The 20669-nt window shown below is 36.2% G+C and overlaps 1 protein-coding gene across 3 annotated transcripts in view; it reads right to left on the bottom strand.

Annotated features, from left to right (window-relative positions):
- Positions 1 to 20669, bottom strand: part of TDRD9 (tudor domain containing 9) — a 93591-nt gene that overhangs the window by 4492 nt on the left and 68430 nt on the right. For 2 of the 3 annotated variants that reach the window (XM_052783330.1, XM_052783331.1), the window contains exons 21-34: positions 18466 to 18582; positions 17384 to 17491; positions 15430 to 15530; positions 14523 to 14696; positions 13139 to 13250; positions 11490 to 11702; positions 9642 to 9731; positions 7420 to 7680; positions 6808 to 6957; positions 5661 to 5731; positions 5162 to 5271; positions 4916 to 5012; positions 4110 to 4248; positions 2885 to 2994 (exon numbers count right to left, since the gene is read on the bottom strand). In XM_052783330.1, coding sequence (XP_052639290.1) covers positions 2885 to 2994; positions 4110 to 4248; positions 4916 to 5012; positions 5162 to 5271; positions 5661 to 5731; positions 6808 to 6957; positions 7420 to 7680; positions 9642 to 9731; positions 11490 to 11702; positions 13139 to 13250; positions 14523 to 14696; positions 15430 to 15530; positions 17384 to 17491; positions 18466 to 18582 — 1853 coding nt within the window. The remainder of the gene's footprint in view (positions 1 to 2884; positions 2995 to 4109; positions 4249 to 4915; positions 5013 to 5161; positions 5272 to 5660; positions 5732 to 6807; positions 6958 to 7419; positions 7681 to 9641; positions 9732 to 11489; positions 11703 to 13138; positions 13251 to 14522; positions 14697 to 15429; positions 15531 to 17383; positions 17492 to 18465; positions 18583 to 20669) is intronic. The other variant, XM_052783332.1, reaches the window with a different exon arrangement.

Below are 20669 nucleotides of genomic sequence, written 5' to 3'. Positions count from 1 at the left end.
ACACTTATATTTGATTAATTATAAAGACAAAGGAATTTTTATATTAGATACAACTCAGCATTTATGAGGTGTCTGTGCTGAAGGGAACCTTAAATTTCCTTGTTAATCTAGTCTGATTTGTTCACTTCTCTGTACTTTGCCCCTCTAGTGTAAGAAGTCAAAATACAAATTTTCACAGGGATGTTAAGTGTATCACAATGTATTTTCTTTTAAAGAAAATAATGTTGTTTTTTTTTAATTTACAAAGTACTAGAATTTGCAACTGTCATTTATTCTGTAAGTTTTATGCATGCTTATTCACTAGAATATATAATACAGCTATTTTTAGTGTATTTTGTTTTGCATGACAACTCAATTACTATAGATTGTCTGTCTGCTCCAGTTATTTCCTCAAGCTGTGCAAAGTACAATAGTAGTAGACTTTAATTAATTCTGTCTAGATGTGTTTTTCAAACACTGATTTTAGTCTTAAGTAGTGGTGACATGTTGTAAATACAATTAGCTTTCAAAAAATGGAAAAAAGTTATGAAAGACTGTTCAGGCTATGTTTTTACATATTTACTTATTAAAAAAAGGTCAGTTTTTTTCCAAGACATAAACCAAAGTACAATAAAAAAAAATATTAAAAACAAAGAGATTTCGCACAAAGGAAAAGACAACATCATGACAACAACCAGATTGTCTCTTCCTTCAAAATGGTAGGAAAAAAAATTTAGAAAAGTTAGCTGTAGGATCATTGGAACAGAATCAGTAAAAGCACTAAGACTGCAAGAGAGAAAACGCTATGACAGATAGGTATAAAATCCTAAAGAAAAAAAAGCCCAGAAGGCTGATGAGTATGACCAAGTCGGGCAGTCAGCACTGACTGAACTGGGGAACACGTCAACCTGAGGACCTGCACCAAGGATCTGTGCAGGCTGCTCCTTCCCCTCCAAACTAGCTGGAGATGTCTGAAAAATCAACCCAAAAAAGGTGCTGAAACAGTAGCAAGTATTGACGTCTAAAGAAACAGCAGCGACACTTTTGTGCCTTGAATTCAGCATGTAAGTGTTGATGTCCAAGCATGAGCTCCTGTTTTTGTCACAGTCACTTCCAGAGAGGTTTTGTAGTTTTGCTTCTTTCTGCCTATCCACTTTCCTTGACTTCTCCCTACACTTATTACCACACGAATCATGCAAGCAAACTTCACTCAGCTTTGAAGTCTACACATGGTACTACATGGCAGTGTCCAAAGGCAATGCAGACACCAACTGGCCTGAGGTATGTGGACATGAACAGGAAATTAAATATTGCATCAGAAGTATGCTCAACAGCTGGTATTTTACCCAGAGTTTTGCAGATGTGAAACGCGGACAGCTTGCCATCAGCCTGCGCTGGTGCTCCTCGAGTTGAAAGTGCAAGCAGCATGCATCTCTGAGGTACAGCCTTTGTGAAGCTGTACCACCATGTTCTGGAGGCACACACAACCCACTGCAACAGCTGGCTGGAAGCTGCCGTATCTCAGAGAGGAGAGCAGCTGACCCACTGGTGACACGCACAGTGTGGCACCCAAAACAAAAATAATCACCTTTCTCCCTTGTCATATCCAACATGTCTGCTGGTCAGCTAACATATAATAGGTATCTCCACATCTTCTGGCAATTGTTTATGCTCTTTTAATTTCATTTCCAGTGCCTCAAAAGGTGAGGCTGACTCTCCCTGCACTTGTTAATTTATTACAAAATGCACCACAATGAATTATCTTTCAAGTTTTGGAAATATGAAGTATGGGTACTTGCTTTCAAGTGAAGTCAATGTAATAGTTTTTTCACAGATGGGAAAAAAAATAAATCAACTGAGCAGGTATATTCAAAAACCAGAAGCACCTGAAAACTCAGCATAAACAGCTGCTCTGATAATCATTTTGATAACCTAGGGTAAGGGCAGCTAAGCTTAAAAGCTTCTGATCTTTATCAGCATAAGGAACTGCCTCACTGGCATACAGTTACTTTAGAAAAGATCTATTCGCTAAAAAGGTCACGTTTCCTAGAGATGATGCCAATACTAGAGAGCATAACAGCACTCTTAATTCATGGCTGAGCCAGAGCTCTTTTTAAAATCTGTTCAGTACGAAGCCAGGTAAGGATGAGAAAAGTCTACTGATGATACAGACAACAATAAAATACACACTACATTTACAAACAAGGGAAGATTTTTCACAGCATGCTCAGCAGTGGCAGACATTAGAAGGAGGTGTTACAGGGATACTTCATTGAACTAGCTCCTCCAAACACTTCCCACACACTGCAAGCTGAAGAAATTCTCAAGACTGGCTGCACTGACTCACAATAGTCTTTTCAGAACCACTGCTTCAGTTATGAGCAGCAGGGAGGCCTGCTGGAGAAAAACAAAAAAACAAACAAAAAAAAACAAAAAAAAAAAAGGGAAGTGACCTTAGTTCAATTCATAAGTTAACCTGGGACTTCCAGCAGTTAACTTGGCCAACACCTATCCTACACGGAGGAAAGGCAACACACAGAATTCAAATTTAACATATAGGGAGAAAGAATTCTAAATCCTTCTGCACTCTTATGCCACGGGACTATTAGCTTTGTCCTGGGTGTGCAAAGCAAAAGATACATCAGAACTGGTATCCTGTAGAACAGGTTTTACAGCCTAGGTTCTATGACTCTTAAGCGATCAGGCTTCCCTGAAGAACCAGTGCTTCCACAAGAAGTCTAAAGTTATTGAGTATACAGCTTTATAAACAAACAAAGTAAATGAAATGCATCATTAAACAAGAACATATATTATTTCCCCAAAGCCTAATCTGAGCTACACTTCAAGCAATCATTTTGGTTTTGCTGAGACTGTGAAACAGATCTTATTTCTACAGAATTATTACCATAGAAGTTTCTGACGAATGTTTTCCTGCAGCTGTGTCATTCTTTCTTGTCCAGAACACACTGCACATTCACAGAGCAGCTTATTAATGGCTGTCCTTAGGATGTTTATCTGTAAAAATACCAGTGACAAAATATAAAGCACTCTAAACTAGCACTAGTTCTGTATTATATTATACTGACATGAAGGTGGTCATGGCACCCATACCACTGAACTTCAACTGGAATATTATTAACATAAGCAAAAACATCTGAAGCTTCAGAAACACTTCTTTCTCCAGACGCATCTCTGCTGGTCACAGAGATTAATGTTCAGCCACTTGATATCACAATCTTCAAGGTTACTCAGCTATGCCATAAAACATACGGGCTGCCACTTGCATGGTTTTTTTCCAACACAGAATTCCTTCTGTACAAGTTTTAAGGATTTCCTCTATCTGTCCATAATTTTCACATGTACAACAGCTTGGTGTTACCCATTCTGGCTAAGGTGCCACAAATACAGACATCACACACTCCAAGTCAGTTCTTTCAGAAAACAATAGCTCACAGATATGTGTACCAGCATGTCTACTATGTCCTTAAAAAGCCTCTAGAAACACTGGTCATCACCTAACATACCTGCTCGGTACATAGAACTAATCATGGCATGTGAGGTCCTTCACTGTCTGAAGTACATATCAAACCTAAAGCACAGGTCAAATACAGCTTACTGTCCTGCATAACAGAGTATATGTACATACTTCCCTCTGACAGATCTCTAGAGTCTACAAGTTGCAAAAAGGCTCTAACGAGGAATACAGGGGGTTTTGTTGTTTGGTTGGTTGATCTGCTCTGAGAGAAGTAGCTTGATACAGATGACTTATCAGAACTATAAAATCAAACTGAAGATTGCAAAGGAGTGATGCCAAGCTGATCAATAAAACCCACGATAATCCTAAGAACATAACTAACAAGTATTGACATCTGATTAGTGCAAACACGATGGTTTTGTTTCGAAAAGTATATGATGTATTGTTCTATAATATTTTACTTTGTTCAAAGTGTATGGGGGGGTTACTTTTTTCCTGACAAGAATCCAAGGTTATGGACAGGTAGTACACTAAAAAAAACCCCAAACCCACAACTTAAAACAAGTTTTCTTATTAACTCTAGGAGTTAACAAGCTCTGATGCACTGAATTCTATTTAGTTCCTACCACAGCAAAAATTCTTATGCACGTTTTACCTCTGATATGTCTTCCACTCCAAAACGCACATCAAATGTCAGCTCTATGTCATTTTCTGGAAGCAGTGGAGCACCACAAGTCTGACTCCAACCCAAACCACACAGAACACCAGTAAAATACCTTCGATTTTTATCAACCCTATATGAAAAAGAAAGAAAACAGTCTCTCCTAGACATGAAGAAACTAAACTCCTACGAAGAGAGACTTAAATGAATTTGTCTAAGCCATGCCAAGCAAGATACAGGTGTTTTAAAGAAGCTAACACAGTTGAGAGGCATTCATACCTAGTCATACTGTTTTTTTTAAATATAGTGATGAAACAAGTTCTGGTTATGAAAACATATACTTATAAAACTTAAAAAGAAAATCATACATATGCAGAATGAAATTTTAACTAAGGAAAGCTAGCTTCACTATGTTGAAATGACAGTCTACAGATACAAGAATTTAAACAAAACACGACAGTAATGCAACTGCCAGAACTCAGCTTTTACAGAAATCACTCAAGTTCCTCTCCTCACATAGATTTAAAACTTGCCCAGTTCTACAGTTCATCTTCCTAGGCTTCCAGCACGATTGTGAGGAAACATATTGCCTTATCGTGAGGGTGTAGCCTGCGGCACTGATTCCTAAGTACATGAAACAACTTAGCTACATACTACACTAAAACTGATAAAAGATACAAGAATTACATGAACAGGAAGAAAATATACTAAATGCTGAAAGCAGGGGGAAAAAAAAAATCTGTCACCAATTTGTGAGGGTCCTAAAAACAAAAATACCACTTTTAAAAACACATGAATACCTGAGTTCTATAGCAGGAGCAAACAGCATACTGAGGAGTGCAAGCAGGCCAGGAATAGGGGGCATCAAAGATGTTTCCTCTAAAATCACAGTAGATCCTGTCACCAAAAAAGAAAAGAAAAAAAAGAAAAAAATCAATTTAAGGAGTATCTAATGAAAATGAAACATCAAAGAGATGTAGCATAGAACTATTCATATAAAAACAAAAGTCTAGAGAAACTGTCCAAACATTTTTATTAGGCATTACCAGATGCATTTGCTGATAAAGAAGCAGCAACCAACAACTGCTGAAAGGGATCTTCTGGAGTATCATGGACAACAACAGAGTTTACGCTTTCCTTTTGTATGAAAGCACTTCTGGGGAGGAAGTAAGAAATATTTTCAACAATAAAAGAACAAAAACCATCCAAACATGTAAAAAACCAAATTATTTTAAATTCACAATGCAACCTCAATGGCTAGCAGTTACTGGCTGAAGATTACCTGAATACCATTTAGCAGATGTAGATGATGGTTAATAAATAATCTCTCTGTAAGACATTAAAACACCTTTAACAAAACTATTCTTACAATTTTACATAGCGATAGTGTGCATATTAATGCAATTCAGGTCTGATTACTTCAGTCTTTTCTATGAATAAAAATTCTGTAAAAATCTCTAAGAGTAACTAGGATGGGGTTTGCCTATTTATCAAAAATAATAGCTGAGAATGTGCTTATACTTCACAGTATAAGTCTTCGCCTACCTGAACTGGGATACTCTAGTCATACTGTAGCATTTCACCTCATAAGGACTGAATGGGCCAAAAACTGTTACCTTCAAAAAGAAAGAACAAATGATATTCTAGTTAGCCAGCACCTGGATCTCTCTAAATCAAAATCCTTTATAAATGAAAACCAAAACACATTTCAGCATGTATTGAGCAACACTGAATTGATAAATTGATAAACAGCACATTCATTTCACCCATCTAAAGCAAATGTTGCTTGTTGAGGCACCTAAACAAAAATAATGTATTGTCACAGGTGCTGGGGATTCACAACCTTCCCCTGGCTTAAAACACACAAGTTCAGACTTCATAGAGCACCTCACAAAATCAGGTCATATTTGTTTACACAAGCAGGTCTTTGACCTTGAAAATATCTCACTTTATGAAAGTGAGTAGTTAAACAGGATTACTCCTGTGGGTAAACTGAGCTTGATTAGGTGCTTGAAAGCCTGAAATTTTGTCAGGTCTGAAATAGGAAAAGAATTATAATGTAGACAAGGTTTAACTTGTAATCAGAATGGAGAACAGGACACACGTTTTCATGTTTTATATTCCAGCTTAATAGTGACTATATATCTCAAAATATGTAAGTAAGAATAAAGTCTGGATTTGGAATTGGAAGAAACACCCACTGTTTCATTGTTATCAGTTACTGAAGTGTTCACTGCATCACCTATCCTAGCTGCTTACCTATCACTAGCTGAGGAAGAACAAAACACTGTATAGTAAAAACCATGTTTAAATTTTCTGAAAAATTGATAGGGTTTTAATCTTGCTTTTTGCTGTAGCTTATATGATGAAGACTACCATGTGTGGAAACACTGTGTTCAGTTTTTCAATTTTATCTGCATTCTGCAATGGTTCGAAGTGCTGCCTTAGAATGTGTTAGAAGAATTGGTTCACTTAGCTCTTAGGCTATACTTCAAAACTCTGTTAAAAGCTGCAATAGTCTAGTCTGCAATGGTGGTCCCATTATGGCTTTCTACCAACAGAAAGTAGAATGTACTATGAAAGGCATCAAACATGGTTTGGTTATTAAAGATACTTTCAGTCTTCATCTCCATTCTAACAATGTGAGAAGCAGGGTCATATAACGACATACCAAAACCACCACTCAAGTTACCTTATGGGTTGGTGCATCAGATTTATTGTCAGAAAAACAGTTTAACAATCTTTCAATGAGATGCTTTTCTTCCTCTCTTGAAGATACAGGCATTTTCTCTTCTTTCTTTACTTGGTCCAAAAATAATCCCTTGAGCAAATCATGGCTTTGCTACATAATAATGGAAGAGTGTTAAAACCATGAAACAGCTATGTTTTTCAAAAATTTTACAAAAAAGGTCCTACACAAAGAACATGCATATTCGCATACGAATACAAAAAACAATGTTCTCATCACCTTTCAGATTACATAAAACATAAAAGCGGAAGACAGTTACAACTATGAAAGAGTTACATTTTTTCAAAGTTTCAAAAAACAGTGGAGCAGTTCAACTGATGCAATTATCTCCTAGGAAACATCTCTTCCAAAAGGTGTCTCAAAGCAGCAATGCTTTGGCTAACAGCTCAACATGAATTATGCACAGACATAAAAATATATTGTCCCATTCAAGTATTAATCTTGCCAAATCCATGGCATTAGTCAAGACTTCAGCTCAACTTCTCAGGACTTCAGATAGCCTGAGCTGAAATAAATTAGCATAAGAAAAGTAGAAGCAGCTTACTCAATACATACTTGTGATTCGTATGATTCTTCTGCTAGTTCAGCATAACATTCTTCAATAAGCACATCTCGAATATTCACAAGCTTTTTGCACGTTGAGTAACGGAAAACATCCACATGCAGAACACTATGCACAAGTGAATACACCTTTACTAGAAGAGTATAGCCATTTACTAGTGAGGCAAATCTCTGGCTAGCACTGTAACTCCACCATTCCCCACATACAATAGATTTTGCAGATGGACGCATCTTGCACATCTTGAATTCTAAAGCCTAGAGCAAAAACATTGAAAACACTTGTCTGAGTAGAGAATCAGCAGCACAAAAATCTTTCATTTTCTCAAACTGCTTGAATTAATAACTATAAATGACTTCGTAACTATTGCAGTGGCTTATGTTAATTCCTAGGACTGCTGTAAAGCTACTGGCATAATTCCTATTCTGTCATTGCCAACACAGCTACACATTACATCTCATATCACTTCAATATTGTACATAGCTGCTAATGTATCAGAGCAAACAGAGCATAAATAAAAGATAATTTGGTATTAATACACCATCCACATTAAAATCTTAGGAGTGTAGAGATGTCTTCTCTGGAAAAAAACTTTACAATCCACAGTTCTTTTCAACTAAGGTAACAGAAAACTTGGCAAGACCACTGCAGCTATTTTGTCCCTGGCAGGCAAGAGTAACTAAGTTCTCATTTAACCCCCTTCCACAATCACTATCTGTAATTATGTCTTTGAATGAATTTACAACAGATACCCTATTTTTTTCCTAGCCGGTCATTAAAAGATAGGCGTGAAGTGGAAATACATTTCCCTTTAATACAACTGAACAAAACACAAAAAAGGAAGCTTCTTGCCAAAATTAATTCTACTTGGTTTTTTTTTTTTTTAAATCAATTATAAAAGAAAACCAAACAAAATTAACCCTGTCAAGATCTAATACTAAGAAAAGATAAATAAAATAGAACTATATTTCTGCTGGTTCATTTCTCATTTTCATCATTAAACAACTCAGAGAATAAAGTCAGTTTGATACACCTGTTTTGACTAGCTTAAAAATATCTGAATGAGGACTGAAAAGCTGAATTTCACTTGAAAGTCTAGTTATTTTATTTGTAAATATAGCTCAAAAGAATTATTCTTCTGAAAAACTAGCTATAAAGTCCCTCAGATTTGTGTTACAGGTCACTAATAATTTATCAAGAGAGTCCTCTCTGAAAAGATCCAAGTAAAGCTAGTAGTTCGAACAGCAGCAAAGCAGCACAAAGGAAAACAGTGACTTCTAGCTTTGCAAAATTTATATCAGGTTATCTCCTATGTATTTGTCCTGTAACTAATAGTGTAGCAGAGCAGGAGCTTTGATGGAGCAAAAATACTCTGCACAGTAACTGTATGCAAGATACTTGCCACTGAAGAGCTGTGCCATGCAGACAAGAGACAGCATGCTGCCACTTATCTGTAAGCAGGAGCAGCTAGGTTTAAGCAGAGAACAATAGATTAAAATAGTCATTGATATTTTCTCCTCTCTGGGCTGTTTTCTAGGCTGTATAAGCCTCTGTCATTTGCTCAGAGGTTCTTTAGAATAAAACAAAGCTGACCTACTGCTCAGCCTGTTACTCCTGAGCTTTACATATAAGCAGACAATAGAGGAACTTTCTCCTTCTAGGGAGAAGGTCTACTTCTCCTAGAACTGATGGACAGCAAAGAAACTGATAACCAAAAGCAACAAGCAGCAAAGGCAGCTGTTAGAGCAATTTCCTCTCTCCTTCCACTGTTCCTGTGATTACACATGGGAGATAGATCCCACTATGTTGTCCCCAAAGAAACAGGACTTGTTCAAACATTCAATTAAAAAAATAATGAATATAAGCACAGTTTTTTACATCCAGTCAGGCAGCAATTTCAGGCTTTTTTTTTTTTCTTTTTCTTTCTTTTTTCCTCTCTAGCAAGTGCCCCTGAAAACAAAAGGCTGGGTAACATTTCTCTACAATTAAATACAATACAATTCAGTTACGTACAAGAATTACTGCTCTGTGCACACGTGCCTGTGGAAAACATTTATCCACCTATTAGTGAAGGTGATTTGTAGGTGCTCCCATTAGCAAAATACCTGTCACTTCATTATTATTATTCTGAAAAGCATTATGATTTGAAATACACTTCTGTTTGCCAGACCAGGCATGAAAATGTCTATTAAGCAGCAGCAAATAGCATCATCCCTACCTGGAAAGGAAGCTCTCGAAGACAGCTTGGAATCTCTTTTAATTTCTTTAAAGGCACTTTTGATCTGTTGCCATAATCCACAAAAAAAACCTGGAAAAAGAATCAAGAGTATCTGTAGAGATTCCACAACATTAAAAGTGCTACTTTTAGTGGCAAGGAAAGCGATAACCTAAGCTTAATAATTACAGTACAACACAATCTTATCAAGTGAAAAGGAAGCAAATTCAGAGTCTGGAAAACATGCAAATGAAGTCACATCAAAAATAATAGGTCAAATTTTATCATGTCTATTATTTTATCCCTTGGCTTAAACATCCACAGGTAATGCAAATAATATGCTAAATCTAGAAAAGGCAAATTTCTCTGAAAGGCTTTAATTCTCTCCCCACAATTAAATCTGTATAACCTTACTTCTTAACAGTGAGTGATACTACCTAATAACTGCTTTTAGATAAGCAAATGCTAACATTGATCCGGTGACTGTTTATAAATGCAAAAGAGGAAGTGATGAGGTTAGCACTGTTACTGACTAGTTTTCCATTACTTTAAACAGCAGACAATGTTCAGTATTAACTCTATAGTGGTGACACCCAGCTATGTTGATGAATCAAGAAATTCAAAGGAGGAATGGGCTGTGCAAAGGCCAATCTTACAAAAATAGAAAAATCTGTCCTTAACTGCTGGAAAGAAAAGTATTGGCCTGAAAAACAAATATCAATCTTGAACTGTGGCACTAATTTCCATTACTGATCTCAGTACAAAAAGCCAAAACGTTCTGATGAATTTGCTGATGATACAGAACTCGGCAACATAAACACTGATACAAAAAAGACCCCATTGGATGGACCTGAGAACTCAACAGGAATGGGGAAAACCAAATGGTATGAAGTAAAAGATCATACACTTTGAAATTTTTAACAATTTCTGCTATAAACCCTACATTATTATTCATAAATTCTAATTAGTTGGACATTACCAAGGAGACGGAACTGAATATAGGATGACAAGAGGTGGCCCATGCAAAAAAGCTATGAAAAGGCAAATGTGGCATGTGCCACATTAAATATTTTTGAATGCAGAGGAGAAACACTGTGTTGTAAGAGGAACACTAGCATCACTGCATAAGCAAAGGCAGACCTGTAAGTACGGGAGCATGCATAATTCTGCTTCAGAAAACTGAGGTCAAAACAAAATAGAGTGAGATGGAGACCAGGTGAACAGAAAGTCAATGTAGTACGTGAGATGAGAAAGTGTGCAGCTTGCTTCAGTTAGCAAAACAAAGTCCAGGCAGAAAAAGAAACACAAGAAACTGAAGGAGAGGGGAAGAGAAGGAAAAGAAGAAAACCTATGTAAACCAGGGAAAGAAACACTAGCAGAAGAACAAGCTTAGATGAATTGGCCATGAATGACTGGAAACTGTCAATACAGTGGTGGCAAGAAACTTACTTTTCAGATGGATCTGAATATATTTATGAAGAGGAAGTGATGGGGCTGCTGCCAGCAATACAGCAGTGGACTCTGATCTAGGCATTCCTTACCATGTTTTCTAAGTTACTGGAGGTTTTCGTCTTTATTTTGCTTCGCTCTGCTTCAGCACACAAGACACTATTGTAACAGCAACAGCGTCTCAATTTAATACTAAAATATTCCCGTGTTCTGGAAAAAAATTAATTCATCTATTCTGGCAACATTCCATTAAGATTTTATTTTAGTTCCAGTTCTACAGATTTCTTTACTGGAACATTTATACCATGAACATAGCGCTTTGTAAAATAAAAAAGCATAGCTCCAAGATTGTTAACCCAATTACGTCCTACCAATTCAGTATGACATAACATATTACTGTACCTCAGCAAAATCTCCACAAACATAAAGAATACGAGCTCTATAGTATTCTCTGTTTTCCACATGAGTGAATGGTGCCAGACAAACCAACTCTGGATGTGGAGACACTGGCAAATCCATCAGGTTCTGGTAGTTAATTTCAGCAGTTAGAGCCTCGAGTACAGTCCTATTTTTTTCATCTATCCTGTAACCCCAGAAGTGTCCAACTTCTACTATCTGAAAGTATAAAAATTAGACAAATCAGGTTTCATATTATTCTTCTACACCAAACACAAAGCACATCTGAGCAAAATACATGAAAAGCACTCCTACTCCCGACATACCCAATGTTCTCATACTGCAATAATGCAGTGAAGCATTTCCCTCTTGTAATGAGATGTTAAAATGTTTATTTGCCGTGCAACTGCAATACACTTTTCATCTAAAGAGACCCTGATATAAGCATTACTAAAATACAGAAAGTTAAGAAAAGACTGCTTCCATTTTTCTAAACCAAATCAACATACAGAAAATAAGGTATACAGTTGATGAGACAGATACATACAGATCTGGTGCACTTTTCTTATTAGTGAAAGAATACCAATTAGCTACATCTATCAGCAAATTGGCATTGTTACTGTTACAATTAGCCATCGTTTAGGAAACTGAAAAGAACACACCACTGTTTAAATCACACTGAATAAAATAAGTAATCTTTACAAATGGTTTACTGAACTCATATACCATTTCTGATCTTGTATCGAATGCTCATGATAAAAAAGGAATCTATATTTACAATACATACGATCATTAAAGCTTATGTATTAAACTGAAGTAGCATAGATAGCGCTAAGTGATTGGAATTTATCTGATCAAATCCATGAACATTTTTGATACAAGAGACTTAGCTGAATAAAATGAAGAAAATATTCTATTCTGCACGTGCGAAACACGTCACTACTATCAAAAGCTGGTTTAGTACTTCAGCCTATAATTTCCACTAGCTCAGTGATTTGGATTTTTTTTTTATTATTATTTTTATTATTTCAGCAGCATATATATTGCTTACTATGACGACTCAATTTGTTGAGATGATAGTTAACACTTAATTTATTAATAATAAATTAAAATTTTAAAATTCTTAGCTTCAGAATTCAGAAACTTTTATATATACATATAATTTTCCCCTAACACGCTGTCTTTTACGCATGCAATATTTTTACAAATGAGCATGCAGTACTGTTAAATCATCTGATTTCTCACATCTATAGTTTCTGAAGAAAACTGCCAGTTAATAATAACCAGGTAAATAGCCCAAATACGTACTGATTCTCATTTCTGTAGTGTACACAAATATTTTACCTCTCCCATTAATCCTCTTTACATTTATGCCTACTTCCAGCTAACATTTACTGCCAGCAAATCCCACCAATTTTGTCAAGTGCACATAAATTTCAATGTTTGAAATTTATTTGGACATGCAAGTACTGTTTAACAAAGAATTACTAAAATTAGACCAAGAATATTCTCCATACCTTTTACGGATACCTCTGTGCTAAAAACATTATTGGCACCCATTCTTTTCATTTAAGCTTGTCAGATATTCATCTCTGCAAAGTTATCTAGGTACTGATTATTGGATATGACCTACTTCAGAGGTAGGACATCCTTACCTCTGTTATCTTGATAGACAGAACATGATTTGGGATTATCTTTGACTGTTGTAAAGTACCAAATGAAATTTCCACAGGCTCCACTGTCTGCTTCTGACAGTCCACATTTACTCTAAAAAGTATACGGAATAAAGATGCTAAATACTTCACTCACAAATGAAAACTCAAGAGTTCAATTTTTTTGCTTTCATTTGCTTCGCAAGGTGTCCCCCTAGGGCACATTTCTGTATTTAATGACTTCTATATAGAAATATGTGAATTCAATTAGAACATAAAATGACCATGCAGGACCAAAATACTACAGAGAAACTGTTTGAATTCCATTATGACCAAACACAGGAAGATACATACGAAGACACAACTGTGCCATCAATTTATTACAAATCCAAAGAATTAAGGTTAGTGAGGCTCTTTGCTATGGCATACCTTCTAAGCTTATTTTTTAAAAATAAATTGAGCACACTACAGCACAAATTAAAATTCAGCATTTTTTTTTTTTTAATGTATAATATTCCTTTTACTTGACAAAAGTTAAGAACTCTAAAATTAGGCTTTCAGCCTAGGAGACATCTTTCTTGAGTCCCTCAAGAATTAGTTTTCACAAAGATTTTAAGTGCTGTTTGGGGCACAGTGAACCTGCTAAAATGTTTATTAAAAAACAAGTACAGTCAACTGTAAGTGAAGTATTCACCTGCACTTCAACCTTTCCAGTTCATTCCTGCCTTCCTATTTTAGATTTCTTTCTTTAAAATATTAAAATGGCTGCGGACCAATCAGGAGCTAGGCAGATTACTGTTTTAGCAAGTTGCTTGTATGACCTGAAGCTCAGAGTCACAAATAGCATGTAACAACGAAACCCACATGCCAGATTTTTCTAGCAAAAGTAGGTGCAGACCAAAGAGACTCACTACATTGCATTCCTCACCAGTATTTTCTATTATGCCTCCCCACCTTATGTTGTCACATTACCCCCCAGTTTCTGCTGTTCTATTCCTCCTCCCTCCCTTTCTCATGTCCCCAAATACTATTCCTTATTTTGGTTCTAGCAATCCCTACATTGTCTGTAGCATGAACAGAAATTACTGTGTACATCCATATTCCCATATACCAAAGGCAAATGGACTAGAACCTCAAAAAAAAAAAAAAAGACAGTGTATACTTGGAGTTCTCTTAAACAGTAAAACACCTTTAGCTATAAAGAAATATTAAAGACAGATAATCATGGTATTTCTAGTCCTGCAAAAACATTCTACTTATACAAAGTTTATACATCTGTTTTTTGAACCTAACATGTCTTGGTGACACTTCCAAGGAAATTCCCACTGAATCCAGTAAACCTCATTTCACTGCGAAGAAACCCATTTTCCATATACAATACAATTACCTTAGAGATTTCACACTTGCAGCTGTCACACCTTGCAATTGCTTTTCGATATGATCTGGAAAATGAACATTCAGCTCAAGAGGAATTTTCAGCTGTGACATCTTGACTGATAGGCACACTGCAGGAAGAATCTTAAAGCCCTCCATTGGGTTACGGGAAAACTCCACAAAAGCCCTGTCCAAAAAACCACCAAGTAAAATGGCAATAAATACTTGACGAGGAATCAAAACCCAACCAAAAAAAAAAATTCACAAAAGCCATCATTTCTTCTCCCTGTGTCTATCTTAGCAGGCCAGCAAACAGAAAAAGTAGGTTCCTCACAGGTTTTACCTCCTGCTCTTATGCACCTTAAAACTTGTAATTATCATGATGGTTATAAGAAAACTTTTTAACATTCTCAAAAATCACGTACCAAATTTACTGAGCATATTTAATACAAATAAAAAGGATGTGAAAATACGTGTGAAAAAGAAAATAATTAAAGACTGGAAAAGGAATAAAAGGGCTACATGAATGCAACTTTGGACAGTTGTAGTAAAGTTAACCAGATGATTAACTAAAACAGCCAGTCACATGCATTTTGTACAAAGCCATCTGACTGCATGAATGAGCTAAATTCAGTATACAAGTTAGAAATAAATACAGATCAGCTGCAGTTAAGGTCCACTGTTAGACAACAGAAGAGACAAAACAAAAGGCAGTCTCTAACTCAGCTAGTTTACCTAATGTTACTCCAACCAATGCATATCAAACTTCAAAATCACGTTATACATTAAAAATAAATTACTGATTCCAAGGAGGTGAGAAGAAATAAACTCATTTTGTAAGTGCACCACTGACAAGAAACCAATTACTAGATTCATAATTGAGAACATGAGAAAGGATACTTAAAATATTTTATACTTACTTTGATCCATCATAGGCAATAGATTTTACCTGCCCACACTGTCTAAACAGTGACTGCAACTGTTTATGGTACAGATATCCATAGGGAGGAATATTCTTCAGCTGTTAAGAAAAAAGTTAAATGTGGATACATTCAATTATTTTAATAATGCAATATTAAGTTCAACTAAGCAGTTAGCATCCTCCTTCACTTGAGCTGCAATTGTGATATACAATCTAAACCCCAACAAATTCCAAAAATGCTATATACTATATTAAATTAAAAAAATCTCAAAAGACAATAAAATTAAGAGTTTTGGTGCTAATGCTGCCCTACTGCCTCAAACCAGTAGATAAATGTTTTCTTTCGCTAACTATACATGAAGCAGCTTCATTTATAATTATATAGATTTCTTTGATAATTTTTCTTAGAAGCTGTCTAGTATACCTCTTTTTGCTTGTAACAGAAAAGCAATGGATTGCTATGCTTCCTTGTCCACCATTGGGAACTACATCCTAGGCAGTGTGCATAGCCTGGGAAACAGAAGGAGCTACAGCCCTGCACATCCTGGCAGAACTACCACGTATTGAATTACTGAGGTATGGTGGGACAGCTTGCACAACTGGAGAGCACTTATGGATGGATACATGCTTCTTAGGGATGACAGACAAAGAGCAACCTCCTGGTCTTCCCTCTTTGGAGGAGTAGCTCAAATGTAAGGTGCTCTTACATGGAGCAGACAATGGGACAGCCCAGCTCTTGTGGGTCAGGGTAAGAGAAGAGTTCAGTAAGGGTAACACTGAGGTGGGAATTTGTAAAAGAGCATCAGTCAGGATGAAGCAGATAATCTTTAGGCAACTTGCAGAGGTCTCCACAGACCCTTCATCTTAGAGGGAGACAATAAGCTCCCTGATAACCTGCTAGCAGGGCAGCACACATGCTCCTAGATTTCTGAAAGGTGTCGAAAGTAACTTCTTAACATAGGTCATGAGCCAAACAGGGCTCTTCTGGATCTGCTACTACCAAACAATGTAGAACTTGTTATGGAAGTGATAATCAACAGCAGCCCGGCCCAGAACAACCAGCAACCAGGAAAGAGGGAAGCTCAAGATCCTGAGGAAAATGAGGAAGACAAGTAGCAGAATACAGATCCTGAAGTCTAGGACAGCACCATTTGGTTTATTCAGGGAACTGGTAGGTGGGATCCCGTGGGAAGTTGCAGAATCTCCATCCTCAGAGCTTCTTCCAAAATCAAGTGGATGAACACCTAAGCAACATGGTCTGAATTCACTGTTAATCCTCCTTTAACCATATCATCAGACTAGATGACATCATAAGGTCTCTTCTAAACTGAATTATTAAATGATTTTGTTCTTTTTGGATTTTAATCCTAAAGCCACTACAAATTGATGAAGTTACTGGAGTTGGAACACCTTTTCAAAGGCATTCTGTTAAGAATAACATTCTAGTTAAATATATTGGATTGTATAAAGTTAAGGTATAGTGGATTCTATAGATGGTATATAGTTAAGTATAATGGATTACGACTTTAACATGTATGACCAAGCCAACAAGATAATCATGCATTTCACAACTTCCATGAGATAAACTAGCTAGAAAACTAACTCTACAAACCAACAGAATAGCTTTCTCCTGCTCATTAAAAAGTACCCTTGATAGCCCTGTTGTGTTTTTCAAATCTTTTATTAGTTTTACGCAAGTTGTTTGCCTGTGGAAGACTAGCAATCAATGCATAGAGGTAGTTCTCAGTAGGAATTCCTAAAATTGCCCACCCACACAATGTTTGTTATGTTAAAAGAAAGCAAGACAGGAGAGAACACAACTTACCAAGTGAGGATTAGAGTAGATAATTACTTCTGTCCTTGCCCAAGACAGAACAAAACTTGACAATACCACCCAAACACTATATATTTTTATTACTTGATTCGTTAAGTCATTCACCTTCTTAACATACCATTACAGTGGTTTTTGGATCTTTGCCGGCAAGGTGTCTCACAGCAATTTCTTCATCACATTTTCCAAAAGTAAAGTAGTTTGGATAGAAAGCACCAGCTATTACAACCTGAAATCAAGAAAGTATCTTGTAAAATGCAGCAGATTACATTCAGTTTCTTGAAAAGAGATACACTAGCAACATAAAGAGATACCAACAGATCTTCATATGAAGATTTTTTCCTGTCTCCTTCCAGGAATTATGTAATTGTGTACTAAACATTAACTCATGCAAATCCTTAAAAACATACTTTCATGAAAAAAGTTCAGCTTCTGCAACAATTTTACATCATTTTAATATTTTTGTATGCAGACTTGCTCTAAGAAAACTATAATTGTTAGCCTTGATTTCAAGAGCAGCCTCAATTTTAAATAAATTTACATAAAATAGCTACGTGAAAGTTATTCAGTTTTCGTGTTACATCTTACAGTATTTAACAATTCAGCTCTGAAAAGTTTACTGCTTACACAGTTAAACCAGTTGCCACTGAAACAATAAATAGATCTGTGAAAATAAAATCACTACTAATCAGTCCAAATAAGACAAGAAATTTAATTGGAAATTTGACAAACTTACAACAGCTGAAAGACATCTATAATTCCCCCCACTCTCAATAACTAACCAAGCCAGTGGTGGTCCAAATAGAGCACTCAGAACTAGGGCAAACATAATTTTCAAAACTGTTAGTTCTTGGGCTTCCAACATAAACCATCATTCTTTAGAGTATTTTTATGACTTTAACAAAGATTAGTCTAGATACACAGTTTAATTCATCTCAGTATGACTTGATTTTATTTTGATGAACTGTCAGAAGTGAAGGGACAGCCAGAGGACCAAACTAGTCTGAATTCTGAACCATTAAAAGTAACATTAGTTGTCCTTCTAAGTTGTCAAAAAGAATTACTTTTTTTTAATCTGCAATCTCAAAATCTACAGGAATTTTTGAAACACTGGTGTAATACTAGTTCATCAATACTAGTATAGAAAAATCCAGTTATAAATTTTGTAAATAATTGCTCTCCCCTGAAAAGTCAAAGCATTACCTGCAAAATGAAGCGCTGTTTGTATACACATTCCTGATCCATAGCAGATGGTTGAGCATTAACACACATGTTAAATGCTCTGACTCGCTTTTCCAAGTTGTGAAATAACTGTGCCACCTGAAATTTGAACTCTAAGTTACATATTAAACAGATCAAAACTGTCCGCAAATTAAAATAAAATCTATTAGTAAAAGTCTAAATCAGTGGGCAAACTCCCTTTCCTTTTTAGGCGACTAGTATGCACTTCACCTAATATACTGCTTAGCATCTCTGCTTCAGAAAATAATTTCAGTACTGTGACTTAAGCAGTTTTCTTGACATCTCTTTATAAAGTAGAACTTTGTAGTCACAACGCAAATTATGCATATGTGATATAGAACAAAACTAGAAAAAGAACTGAAATAACCTTTTACAAGACGATATACTGATTTGCCATTTAAATTTTGGGTTTTTATCTTAAAAGGTAAAAAACATGCTAACAACCCGGACTTCTGCACCTAACTAGCAGTGACCACACATGCTGCACACTCAGTTCAGCAGACAACCGTGATGACTTTAAGTGAGACCAAAGTTATGCCCTACAGCAGAACATGGTCTGTTAAGCTTTCAATCCTAAGCATTTCCAAGAAGCTTCCATAAACAGCCACTGGTCCTCCAACCACACAGTGAATGCCTTCACTGTCCCAACTGATTCTGGAGCAAATGTAGAAAAGTACAGTCTGCTTAGCTGCTTCCTATCTACATTCTCCTTTCTGCTGCTGGCAGTTTTAGGATAGTAAAACTCCTGTTATTTTCCTCGCAGGACAACTACCATAATCAGAAACCAGTCTGTGTTGCTGCCTCAGTTCTGCAAATCCACTTCCACAGAAGGAATTATGAAATTAGTATCTGAACGTGTGGCAAATAAAAAGAAAACCAAATCTTCGTAATAAATATTAGTGTAGGTGTCCATTCTAAACTCCTTAACCATTATGTCATGCACAACCTCTTCTTGCGTTATCTGAAACTGGGCCAAGAGAACACCAACTACCCAGGCGGCTAACATGTAAGACTGATACTTCAGCTCTCCAGTTTTACACAATTTGCTTTTATCTTTTTTAACTCGGTATCAGCTATACAAGCTAAAAAACTATTGACAATTCTTATCCAGATGGTTGCTTACTATGAAAACCTTTCTATTCCCCTATGCTTTTAGAACACAGGCCCTACATTACTCATACCAAACATATGACCTGCTGGAGTAATGGGCATGGCCATGCTTTGCCAATCACAGTTATTGATGAGTTTTACTTATTTCCCTTCTCAACATACCACATTAAGCTCGAAGCCCTTTGTGATGCAAAGTTTTCATTTATTGCTGCAGTAATGTTAGCAACAAAGCCCCATAAATTTTCAAGTCCAGTCCTCATTATATAACTGCATTTGCTTAAAATTATCCTAACTATAAAACAAAAGTTACTTAACAACAGACAGCAGTCACACCACAACCAGTGTATCTGAGGGACCTACAGAATTAGCAAATAATATTGGAGGTCTCAAAAAAATGTTAAACAGTTAATAATTTAACACCACTTTGTTTATCCTAACAAAAGGAAAATTCCTTTCGTCTAAGAGCTAGCAGTCTGACTGTTTCCAACCCCCACTTCCGAGCTAAAATAATACTGGATGTGCCACTCCTACAGGCTCCACCAAGGGCCATCTCTCTATAGCTCAATTGTGGCAGTTAAGCTACTTAAAGAGTCCATCTTTCCCAAGCATGGGTACTTGGCCTTATTAACATATAAATGATTATCTGAAGTCCATTCTTCACAAGAAAGCACATCTGGCTTTGTTAACATTACAATGATTTTCCTCACTTCATTCCTTTCTTTGAAAGGGTATATAAATGGGGTCTCTAGAACCACTTGAGAGGAAAAAGAGGAGTAGAGGAGGGAAATGCTGCCCGAATCTTTGCTGACTATGACCATAGGCAATAACACTTCTGTCTGATCTGTCTTAAATTGTACTTGGGAGTCCCAATATTTTCCAACAACTTTAATAATACCATCTCTCCTCCCCCAAAGAAACAAAACCTAAAAAGTCAGTTTATTTAAAGAAAATATAAATCTATATATATATTGATAAATACATAATAATACAGTAGGCTTATCCAAGATCTTAACATTTGTAGAAAATAAGAAAAATTAAATCCTTCTGCTTATAAA

This window comes from Harpia harpyja, chromosome 3, assembly GCF_026419915.1.
Source record: "Harpia harpyja isolate bHarHar1 chromosome 3, bHarHar1 primary haplotype, whole genome shotgun sequence".
NCBI classification, from domain to species: Eukaryota; Metazoa; Chordata; class Aves; order Accipitriformes; family Accipitridae; genus Harpia; species Harpia harpyja.
The sequence above is the reverse complement of the archived record's forward strand: the minus strand, read 5'-3'. Positions and strand labels throughout refer to the sequence as shown.